The sequence below is a fragment of the Nycticebus coucang genome, chromosome 19 (assembly GCF_027406575.1).
Source record: "Nycticebus coucang isolate mNycCou1 chromosome 19, mNycCou1.pri, whole genome shotgun sequence".
In the NCBI taxonomy this organism is placed as follows: Eukaryota; Metazoa; Chordata; class Mammalia; order Primates; family Lorisidae; genus Nycticebus; species Nycticebus coucang.
Window position 1 is genome coordinate 35,833,024 of NC_069798.1, and position 12,384 is coordinate 35,845,407.

Genomic DNA, 12,384 nt, shown 5'->3' on the forward strand with positions numbered 1-12,384 from the left:
TAGGTCCAGTTTTTAGAAGGTCTCTCCCGTGGGATATAATAGGAGGAGTTTTGAACTCTGCTCACTTGTTTGTATTTAGTACTGCGAGCTGTTCTCAAGGGGGAGGGGACGCCTGTCCACTTCATGTTGGGTTTTGTACCTTGTGTTTATATCCTGGAGGTCGCAGCTCACCTCAGCAGGGTTGATTTGCGTTCTTCAACCTTCTCTCTTGGCACAGCTCTAATCCACCAGGTCACTTGCTAAACTTCTGTCCTTTAACTCTCCTCCTGCATGGGAGCCTCTGTGGAAAGCTCGCTTCAGTCAGCCATCTTCCCTCCCTCGTGGCCTGTGTTTTTGTATCCAGTCAGCCGACCTGTGCTTCTTTATAGGGCAATTTAAGCCATTCACATGAATTGAGAATATTGATAAGCCAGATAGTATTTTGGATATTGAGTTTTTCGAAAATCCAGTGGACATTTTTAATCTTTTCACCAATGTGCTATTTGGAATTTTATCAAAAGTTTCTTGGTGAGTTTACTGTTGTTTTGGAGGATGAGTCCGAGAATATCCTGGAAAGCTGGTTTAGTTACGGCAGATTTCTTCAACATGTGAATGTCATTAAGGTATTTAAGTTCTCAGGCATAGTTGAAACTCAGTTTAGCTGGATACAGGATCCTGGGTTGAAAGTTACTTTGTTTGAGAGATTAAACGTTGATGACCACCCTCTTCTAGCTTGAAAGGTTTCAGCAGCAAGATCTGTAGTCATTCTAATCTTCTTCCTTTTGTAGGGTATGGTTTTCTTACATCTTACAGCTTGCAGAATTTTCTCCTTCATATTAACTTTGGCTTCGTTAATTATAATGTGTCTATGAGAATTTTTATTTGGGTTGAGTCATGCTGGTATTCTGAAACTGTCTGCTATCTGAATTTCAGAATCTCTTGGCATGTCTGGAAAATTCTCTTTTATTATTTCGCGAAGTAAAGCATCTGTATCCTTCACAGCAACCCATCACCTTCAGGTATTCCTATAAGGGTAATATTAGATCTCTTCAAATTATCACAGAGCTCTCTGAGAGGGTGATCTGTTTTTGTTCTCCAGTTTTTTTCCTCTTTGAGTGTTTGGAAGTGTTCAAAAAGCTTCGTCTTCAGTGTCAGAGATCCTTTCTTCTGCCTGCTCCATTCTGTTACTGAGCGATTCTCAGATCTTTGAGGGCTGCAAATTCTTGCCTCAGTGTGTCAAAATTTTTGATGATTTTGTCCTTGAATTCATTGAATTCTTGAGACATCTTTTGAATTATTGCTTGAAATTCTTCTGTTGATCCTATTTGCTATCCAAATTCTGAACTCGATTTCTGACATCTCAGCCATTTGTGTATGATTGGGATCTTGTGCTATGTCTGCCTTATCGTTCCTTGGGGAAGTTGATATCCTCTGATTATTCATGTTGCCAGAGTTTTTCCACTGATTCCGCCTCATGATTGTGTTTCACTGTTGACTAGATGAGTTTAAGGTGAAATTGGATGGGGAGTTCCTGGAGTTGTGGTTAACCAGCCCTTTGTCAAGGATCTGGGACTGATGAATGCAGCTTTTCCCCCTGTAGCTTTGCAAAAGACCCATACATTATTATAGTCTGAGGCTGAGGAAATCTGCTTGGTGTGATGGGGTTAGGTGGCTATGTCTTGTATTCAGCTGTTTCTTGTATGATCCTAGTGGATCAGTGACTCTGGTCAAGTCTTAGCTGAAGTTTGCTTTCTTGTAGTCGCAGCTTGCCTCAGCAGAGGTGACCTGTAGTTATCACTCTTCTCTCTTGGCTGGGCTCCCAGTCTTCAGCTTAATTTGGTACTTTTTAGATATTATCTTTCCCTCTCGACAGGAGCTTCTGTCGGAGGCCATCTTGACCCTCCCCTCCTGTCTCCTGATTTACAGAGCTTTACTGTGAGCTAAAGGAATCATTTAGCCAAGCTGTTATTCGGCCATTTTGTCCCTCCCCTCCTGTCTCCCGATTTAGAGAGCTTTACTGTGAGCTAAAGGAATCATTTAGCCAAGCTGTTATTCGGCCATCTTGTCCCTCCCCTCCTGTCTCCTGATTTAGAGAGCTTTCCTGTGAGCTATAGGAATCATTTAGCCAAGCTGTTATTACCTTTTGGGGGGTTAGGTGGTACAAAGTCATTTTTCTATTCTGTATTTGTGATTTTGCTATTTATATCTATTTATAATTCCTTGTTATCTCATTTCCCTTATATATCATTTACTAGACTAGATACATCTATTTCTTAAAAAAAAAAAAAAATTCTCAGTTAACTTTGACAGTCCATCAACCTGAACAGACAGTGTTGAACCTGGTCTAAGTGAAAAAATAAATAAAAATTAAGAGGTGATTTAGAGAAATGAAAAATTGGTTATATTGACAATAACTACTTACTCTATAATCAGATGATAGTATTGCTTCAACATTTGGGTAGTTGTTTTTATGATCATTCATACAGAGGCTATTATTGCTTTTTTTATGTGGACACAGCCCATGTCCAAATTTGTTCCTATGTATTATACAATGTCTGACATGACAAGTTGTGATGCAGTTTTTCTTACTGTTGTGTGAAAATAGAGCTACTCTCTGTCTTAAATTTTACATAAATTGAATATTATTGTTACCTAATATTGAAATTTTTTTATTATCTGACTTTGGCAGATTTGAAATTATTTGTCATTTTCAAACTTATATAAAATTTCTAACTTTATTTTTTTGTTTTTCCTTCTGAGGATATACAAACGAGTTATAAAAAGTTGAGTTATTTATCCTTTTAGTATTTAATTTTACTAATTTCTCACATGTGATCTCACATGTACTAGACATAAATATTTATTCAATATATACAGACATCTCTAAAATGATAGTCTTAGTATTGTAGTTCAGTATTTAGTATGGTAGGTAGCATTATTACTAATATCTATTTTTTAACAAGATCAGAATTTTAATTCTAAGTGGTGTTTGAAATACTTAAGATAAACATTTCTAAGCAGCTTTGAAGAGACCTAGTCATTGCATAATAAATGGCTTGCATAATTCCTATCAGACAAAAATGATTTTTCTCTTCTGAGTGTAACACAAGAAATTTGCTACAAGATTTTAAGTTCTGCTGAAAAATTTATCTAGGCTTTGGCAGTCTTTGATTCTTGAGACCTAAAAATGGCTTTAAATTTTTAAATTAATACTACTATGGAATCTTTTTAGGCATAGTTTCATCTGAGTGAATATGAGTTAAAGTGAGATAACATATGCTTTGAAGGTCCCTCAAACCTGAAGTTAGAAAATGAAACAATTTAATAGGCTTATCAGGAAGTAATATTCTTTATGAAAAGACACAGCTTATAAGTTGTATGACATATCTCCTGTCCAGTACTTTAAGATAATTCTGGAAACAGATGAATTTCTTGTCAACATCCAGGCAAACTCTTCCACATAGACTTTGGATATATCTTGGGTCGGGATCCGAAGCCTCTTCCTCCTCCAATGAAGCTGAATAAAGAAATGGTTGAAGGAATGGGTGGCACACAGAGTGAGCAGTACCAAGAGTTCCGTAAGCAGTGTTACACGGCTTTCCTCCACCTTCGACGGTAAGTTGATTTGCTTAATATAGTGAATTTTGGTAAATTTTATTTTATAGTGCAAAAGAAGGAGTTGTTCAATGTATGCATTCTTTAATAATAATCTATTTCAAAATGACATATGCAAAAATATTTTCTAATATGGATTTGATCTATTTTGATAGGCAGTCTGATATCAAAGGAAAAAACACAAATGTTTTGCTTTCTCAGTAACAATCTTACTGCTAGATTTCACCAAGTAGGAACCTGGCATTACACAAGATTAGGAAGACACAGAGGCTTTCAAGACGGTAGGGTGACATCATTTTAATAAGGTGTGCTTTGATAGTACTAGGATAGAGAAAAGGTTAGGGAACTTAGTGCCAATTCAGATCTAGCTGAAACAAGACAAACAGCCCTGGAGAATTCCATTCACCATCCTGGGTTTTCATCCCATCCTGGTTTTTCATCCTCTGTAGCTGACTCTCATTTCTTTATCAAAGAATAAAGGACTTAATTACTTAGAAGGATATTAGTTCAGTAATTTGTTGTTGTTTTGTTTTAGAGACAGAGTCTCACTTTGTCACCCTCCGTAGAGTGCTGTGGCGTCACACAGCTCACAGCAACCTCCAACTCCTGGGCTTAGGCAATTCTTCTGCCTCAGTCTCCCAAGTACCTGGGACTACAGGTGCCCACCACATTGCCTGGCTATTTTTTGTTGCAGTTTGGCTGGTCGTCATCCACAGGCACTGTATTAAAGGGCTGCAGCATTAGGAAGGTTGAGAACCACTGCTTTAGTGCCTTTATCAACCTCAGTTTGGGGTACATTTCAAGAATACAAGTATGTAGAAGTTTGTTCAATGATTGCAGTAAATGTTACACATGATTTTTGTGGGTTTTTTTTTTTTTTAATACATCACCAGTCATTCTTGCTGCAAACAATGTTTTTTCCTCTATTTCTTCTTTTTTTCTTCAGTGCCACTAAATTTCTGCTTCCTTCATACTGAGTTCCTTACAACTGAATATTATATATCTTCAGGAAAAAAAGGTCATGTTTGTTAAATTCAGTACAGGTCTCTGACAATTAGTCAAAAACAACAGGGTGATTTGACTCTGATACTATTTTTAACCTTACTATGCAAAATGAATTTTCTTAGTCCAGCAGATAATTCCAGCCCAGGAGACATATTTATTTGCTCTTCCACATGAAAATTTAACCATCAGATAGTGAGTTGCCTGTACATGTGGACACTGTCTTCCTTGTAACCTCAGTTACTATTCCTTTGGTGCTTGGAACATAGACTAGTAAGTGGATGACAGCTTTCACTGTCTGTGTGAGAATTCTCAAATTTTCTGCTTCATGTCTGGGGTAGAACCGTCTTCCTACGTGATGTTAGTGCTTTTGGTCCCAGGAAAATGGCTTTCTGGTGTTAATCAGGTTTCGTCTTTTCTAAAGACTAGGCCCTCATGGTAAACTTAACTTTTCTATCTATCACAAACTCTACTGCATACATCTTAAAAATGGTCACATTATTTTTCCATGGGTTGCAGAATGGTTTAGTTTTACCCCCCAGAAATGCCAAAAGAATAATGAGAAGATCAATGCTCTTTCAGTTTTCTTGGTGATCAAAAGGACTTTCAGAGAAATTAGATAAAGTTCCATTTTCATATCTTGGATTTTTAATTTAAAATAGTCAAACCCTATAGAAAACTAGATAGAACCAGATGGAAATCTCAGTGAGGTAGCAGACAAGATGGTTAGGAATGTTAGCTATAGAAATATCATAGGTGCTCTATCTTATTGAAAGCAGAAAGAAAACAATGTGCTTTACAAACTGTTAATAGATTAGTAGCAATTCAGTAGAATGAGAAAACAGGCAGGCTATTAATGGAGAGCCAGAGTTAACTTTCTCTCACCACAAAGAACAATCACAAAGACATTAATCTATATGATCATATGCTGAGTTTTAATGAAAATTGTTTTCTTTTTATTTTAAAAAATTTCCCTGTATTTCACTTACGATAGTTGGACTCTGATATTTTAACCAAAATTTATTTTTTAATTTTGTATTTTAGAGTATGATTCAGTTGGTTAAAAAAAAAAGATAATTGTCTTTAAGGCAAGAAAATTAACCTGACAATTGAAAACTTGTTTGGAGCTATTACTATTTTATTATTATTAGGGCTTTGTAGATATGACCAAACTATTCTTTTATTAAAAGTTTGTTTTTGCTTAATTTCTTCAACAAGAAACCCCTGAATGATACTATACCATGTAAACAGAGTAGTCCTTTATGGTTACAGTTGTACAGATGTGAAGATTTTCATGTTACAAAGTATGTTGTCATTTCCTATTAAGCAGTAGATATCACACCAGTAATTAATTGGTAAATTTATTTTTGAACTCTCTTGGCAATTGTACTGAAACATTTTAATATTAAGTGTTTAAGGAAAAACATAACTTTCTCCTTACTGATGTTTATGCCGAACACCATACTAAACACTGATAATAAAATGGCCTCCATTTTTTTGATAAAAACCTCCAATACAGAAATTAAGAATTCATTTTAATATATCAAGCAAGGTTCTTTTATACTGTCTGAGAGAATGTTTGCCTAGTTACCACACATCAGTGAATTTGTTGGTTGCACATGTCATTGACTACATTGCTTCCCCTCTTTGAAGTAGTATACTTACTAAGTAAATATTCTTACAGGATTCAACTGGGTATTCGTTGCATGCAAACTAGATGGAATGTAGAAGAAAGAGGCCTCTGAAATACCATAAGAACTTACCTCATGTAGTTAAATGCATTTCTATTTGCAGTATTGAAGTTTTTTACTGAAAAATTATACCATATTTGTATGTAGCTTAATGGTTGGCTAAATGTGAGTGAAGAGAAAGAGTATACTTTCCCTGAACTCTGTATTCAACTGCTGCTTTTTGAAAACCCAAATTATATAACATCCTTTCTCACAGTCTTAGCTTGGACTCAATTTTGCACACTTTCCCACCTTATTATTATTTTAACCTTAACCTCACATTATCTTTTAATATGGTTATGAAGATGTCTTTATGTCTTTACAAAACACCTTTACATTTGTGTTTCTGAGTAAGATATTAAATGACTACCCTTTAATAAATACTTTCTATTTAGTTTCACTTGTTCTGTCTTAAATAGAAAATGCTGATTAATGATAACAGGTGGAGAAGGTTGATATGGTTAAGATGGTAACAGATTATCCACAAAGTATATTGGCATTTAAGCTCTTTATAAAATATTTCATTTTATATTCATTTAATATTTTTCCTTTTGCTATAACAATAGAAACATGGATGGTTAATTTAAACCAGGAGATAATCCAGAAAGCATTAATACTTCCCTTTTAAAAAAGAAATGCTGCATTCTGCTTCCATAAATGTTTTACCATAGATCCTAGTTGTCCATTAGGGCAGTGGTCGTCATCCATTTTGGCACCAGGGGCCAGTTTCATGGAAGACAATTTTTCTGCAGATGAGGTTGGGGGTGAATATAGACAGGAGGCAGAACTCAGGCAGTGATGCCAGCGATGGGGACTGGCTGTAAAAACAAATGAAACCACTCAGCTTGCTTGCCATTCATCTTCCCTGTGCAGCCTGATTCCTAACAAGTCACTTTCTAGAACCTTTTTGGCACTAGGAACTGGTTTTATGGAAGACAGTTTTTTCATGGACCAGGGAAGGGGGTGGTGGGATAGGAGGGGAGCTCGGCCAGTGATTGTCATGCCTAACAAGCCACACACCTGTAGCCATGGCCAGGGGTTTAGGGACAGTTCTGGGCTCCCTCATATTTAATTAGTCTGGAATTAGACCAAGGCATTGACAGATTTTTTTTTTTTTTTATTGTTAAATCATAGCTGTGTACCTTAGTGCAATAAAGGGGTACAATGTACTGGTTTCATATACAATCTGAAATATTCTCATCAAACTGTTCAACGTAGACTTCATGGCATTTTCTTAGGGCATTGACAGATCTAAGAAACTTCCCAGGTGAATCTAATGGGCAGTCAGGTCTGAGAACTTTTAGTGTGTTCTTGTCAGAATTGAGTTTTATATCCTCCCTGTTACCCTGTAGTAGATTCCTAAAGATTCCATGGAAAATGAGAAGAAGGTATGTACCTACATAATCAACAAAGTATGCAAAGTGAATAATGTAGGGTTATTTGAAAGAGCATCTTTTTTTGCATAGCATAGTGCATAATAGCTGGCCATACACTGTTGACACATGTTCCTTATAGCCCTCTCAAGTGAATTATTTTTATTTCCATAAAGAAGGGTTGGTGCCCTTCTTGCTCCCTGCTGCCACCCGAACCATTTCTTTACCTCTCTCCTTAAAGAAGAAAAGCACAGGCACACACAACTCTACTGAAGAGTGCGCAATCACATGTACTACCCACTGGTAACCATTATCTACCTACTTCCCCATCACACTCACTGAAAACTTTTGTTGTCACCTTCCTGTCTGCTCCTGTGGCTTCACCATCTACATGGAAGGTCCAACCATGTATTTGGCCTTACAGGGCCTTGTTCTTCGCATTCAGAGCTAGCTTTTCTGCTCTCTTTAATCAATAATAGCAAAATTTATCCCTTCAGAATTTCAATCCCCAGCTTTCTGTCTCTTGTCAACACTTCGTATTCCTACAGCTCATTTTTAGATGTGTCTTCCTTCCAACAGGTCTTTCACCTCATTGATAGTTCCTTCTACCTTATATAATCAGACTCATATTCTCACTTTGATTCCTTTTTTCCACTGAATTTTATGGCTCCAAACTGTATTCATTCTTACTGCCCTTATCTCTCAACTCTCTCTTAAGCATTTTTATCAAGTCCTACAGCCTCACTTGTTGAAGCCCCAACTCTGATTGCAACTATCTTGCCTTCCTGCTTCAATTGTACAGGGCAACAGCTGTATGTTACTAAAGGCAATCCACACCACTGGTTTTAAATCAGTGGTTCTCAACAGGCCTATATTGTACTTTCTTTTCTCTCTTCCCGCCAGGACACATTTTGCAATGACAGGAAACGTTTTTGATGGTCACAGCTGGGTGAGTGCTGCTGGCACCTGTAAATCCAACAATTACAGTGATTCTCACCACTGGTTTTAAATCAGTGGTTCTCAGTTCAGGCCTGTGTGGCACTTCCTTTTCTCTCTTTCCGCAGGACATTTAGCAGTGACAGGAAACATTTTTGATGGTCACATCTGGGTGAGTGCTGCTGGCACCTAGTGGAGAGACCAGGGATGTTGCTGAATGTCCTACTCCTCCTGTGCTTCCCCACTGTCCTCGCCTCTTTTTCTTTATCAACTTTCTCCAGCAAAGCTTTCCTTTCTACTCTGCTATCGAAACTAATTTTATCAGGATAAACAGTTAGCTATACCAAATCCAGTGGCTACTTGTGCTTCCAGTAGCTTTTGACATAGTTAACCACCCCCTTCTCTCTGAAGACTTTTCTTAGATTTGATGTAACCCACTTCCAAGCTTTCTTTTTTTCCCCCACTGGCCACTGCTGCTGCTTTGCTGATTTCTTCCCTTTTCTTATTTCTACATAATGAACTGTCTAGAGGTTTCATTATCATTATCAAATGTTTAGTTTTGGATCTTTCCACTTTCTCCTTAGCCATTTTCTTCCAGTCTTATGACATTACATACAAGCCAAATGCTGATGGCTGCAAGCTAATACCACCAGCCCTGATACCTCCTCTGAGATGCATCACACAGCTCTACTAAGAATTTAGTAGGTACCTCAGACTCTACATGTCCAAAATGGAATTCTTGATTACCTGCCTAAAATCCTGTTTCTCCTCCATTCAGCCTTTCCTATTTTGGTGAGTAACACTTGTGTCCGTTGTTACTTAGGCTATTCAGTTCCTCTGCCCTCCCCCTCACACACTTCATGGAAACTATCAGCACATACTATATACTTCATCTCCAAAATATAAACCAATAGTCTTCATGTTATTTCTTTTCAACCTGGAAGTCTCTGATATGCTTTCCCCACCTCTGTTCTTACTCACCACAGATGGACAGAGTGAGCTTTTATGCCTGCAAGGTGTATCATTCTGCTCTTTAAACTCACTTGCTTCTTCCTGCATTTAGAATAAACTTACACCTCCTTACAACGGCTCTTTCTATTCCTATCCTTCATCTCTGACCCATTTCCTTTTTTTTTTCTTTTTAAATCCTTTAATCAATCAACTAGACATAAAATTACCATGTTTTTCAGTTTATTATGTGAGTTTTCACTTTCCTTCATGATCAAACTTCATAAACGTAGAGACCTTGTTTGTTCAATACACTGCCGTATTCTTAGTGCCCAGAGCAGTGTATTTATACAGTGAGTACTCAAGTAGATGTTTGTAGGCCAAATGACTGAAATTACTCTATGAGTAGAAATGAAATAATATCTAAGTATACTTTTGTCAATTTCCACAAGGAAATCAGTAGCTTTTTTTGTTTTTTTCCCTAAGAGTATAAGTGAGTTAAGGGCCTGATTTGATTGTAAGACTATATCAAGGTAGAAATTTTCATTATAGGGCGGCGCCTGTGGCTCAAGGAGTAGGGCGCCGGTCCCATATGCCAGAGGTGGCGGGTTCAAACCCAGCCCTGGCCAAAAACCAAAAAAAAAAAAAAAGGAAATTTTCATTATAGTTCTTCTGCTTTTTATGGGTAAAATAAAATTCACAAATGATGATAAAATAGGTCCCCTCAGACCTCTACCAAATATTAAATAGTTTTTAAATAACAGTTTTTTGTTTTTTGTTTTGTAGATAGGTAGATGGCTAGAATTCCTTTACTCATATCCATCCTCAAAGGATAACCTGAATTAATTTTTTTTATTAGTTCATAGTTTCATTAGTTCATAGTTCTAAGAAGGAACTATCTAGAGAATAACTACCTAAGCTGGAAAGTGTTCTGGAACAAGAGGTGGAATGTACCCAGTGTAGACTTATTTAAACCTTTTCACACAAGACTCCACCTTTAAGAATAGTAAACACATTCATTTTCCTTGATTTGGGGAAGAGGAAGAGTTTAGGGTTGAAGATAAACTGCTAGTTCTTATTAGGGACCAGCACACTCCAAAAATGATATTATTTTGATATCTTGCCTGTTTTTAATGTAGTAGAGTACTAGCTATTTTCTTCTTCATTTAGAATTACTTTTACCCAGGTCAGTCACGGTAGTTATTGAAGTCAGGATTGGGATATCAAGAAGATACTCATGGAATGACATTATTTCCCCTTCATTTATTTAGCCATGACACACTAAGGTAGTCTTAAGGCAGTAGATTGTTAAAATACTCATTAAATATAAAGTAGATTCCCCTCAAACCTCTACCAAAAAAGAGTAAATATACTTTCATCCAAAAGATAAAAAGAATGTTGGGATTAGGTGACTGCTTCAAAAGTCTGTACTATGAGACCTAGAAGTGGAGTTATGAAGAACCCTAGAATAAGATATTTTTTCAAGGTTTGCTTTTCATTGAGACAGCTGATGAATAATCTCACATTCTGTTTCCCAGTCTAGTTTTCTAGAAACGTCTTAACATAAACAAGAAATGCAAAATTCTAATTCATTGCTCCTTTTTTCTTTCCTACACCTCTTTAGGTATTCTAATTTGATCTTGAATTTGTTTTCCTTGATGGTTGATGCCAACATTCCAGATATTGCTCTTGAACCAGATAAAACTGTAAAAAAGGTAATTTCCATACATCCTCAGATATCATAGTCTACTTTTCATATATAAAAGGTATTAAATTTTTAATAGTCTATTTCCTCACATCCCAGCGCCTAAACTCCTAAGTAATAAAAATTAAGACAGAGATTTTGTGTAGTTTTCTCACATTTCAAATCTGGAGGTGTCCTGAAAGATTCCTTACATATTCCAAATAGGATTCTTGATTCCTGGCACTCCCAGGCAAAGCATACTAAGGATATAGCGCCATACAGAAGGGAGAGCTACTCTTCATTCTTGCCATCCATACCCTTTGTTACAGGGGTTTCTAACTGTGTCAGAGAGACTTGCTTTTTAACTGATCCTGCAAAGAGAAGAGCAAAGGAAAGTCATCTTGTAGGCGAACAATTATTCACAGCTTTCTTATCTTGCTTTCTAGCAACAGAAGGGAGGAAGGGCAGTGAATTTGAAAGTTTTATCTGAATTAATTTTTGATTTTCTTATTCATTGGTGGGTTATACAGAAAGTACTTTATCTACCCGAAGGTAATATAAGATGATCTTAAATATCACTATGATTATTAATATTGAACTTCAAAGAAAGAAAGTTTAGTTTTGTAACTTGTAAAAGTATAAAATCACTGAAAGGCAGAAGCAGCCTCAGAGATGTGGTTGCTCTGGTGATTAAAAATAATAATTAGCGTCAAAAAGCTCTAAGTTTTACTATAGCTGACTCTGAAGGTTATCAGATACCTCTGTGAATTCAACATGAATGAGACTAGTCTTTTCTAATTTCACATATCTTTGACAAGCAGTTAAGAGAGATTTTAATGTAAATTTTGTATTATTTAACTATTTAAGAAAATTATACTCTTATCAGGAATCCATTTATTCTTTACTGAGCCAGCTGTTTCAATAAAAATTTCTTTTTCCCATCTCCCTTAGTAATAGACTTACTTATCACACTAGTTTTTGGAACATCTTTTTGTCACTATTTTTTATTGGTTGATGAATTTTTTCTTAGTTATAATCTGGCTGTACCAGATTTTCAAAGCTGTTACTTTGTTTGTTTGCCTTTACTGTAGTCAGGGTCTGTTTTGCTCTTTATTTT

At 36.4% G+C, this 12,384-nt stretch overlaps 1 protein-coding gene across 2 annotated transcripts in view; it reads left to right on the forward strand.

Annotated features, from left to right (window-relative positions):
* Positions 1-12,384, forward strand: part of LOC128571597 (phosphatidylinositol 3-kinase catalytic subunit type 3) — a 198,844-nt gene that overhangs the window by 169,449 nt on the left and 17,011 nt on the right. For both annotated transcript variants that reach the window (XM_053571130.1, XM_053571129.1), the window contains 2 exons: positions 3,426-3,594; positions 11,208-11,298. In XM_053571130.1, the coding sequence (XP_053427105.1) occupies positions 3,426-3,594; positions 11,208-11,298 (260 nt within the window). The remainder of the gene's footprint in view (positions 1-3,425; positions 3,595-11,207; positions 11,299-12,384) is intronic.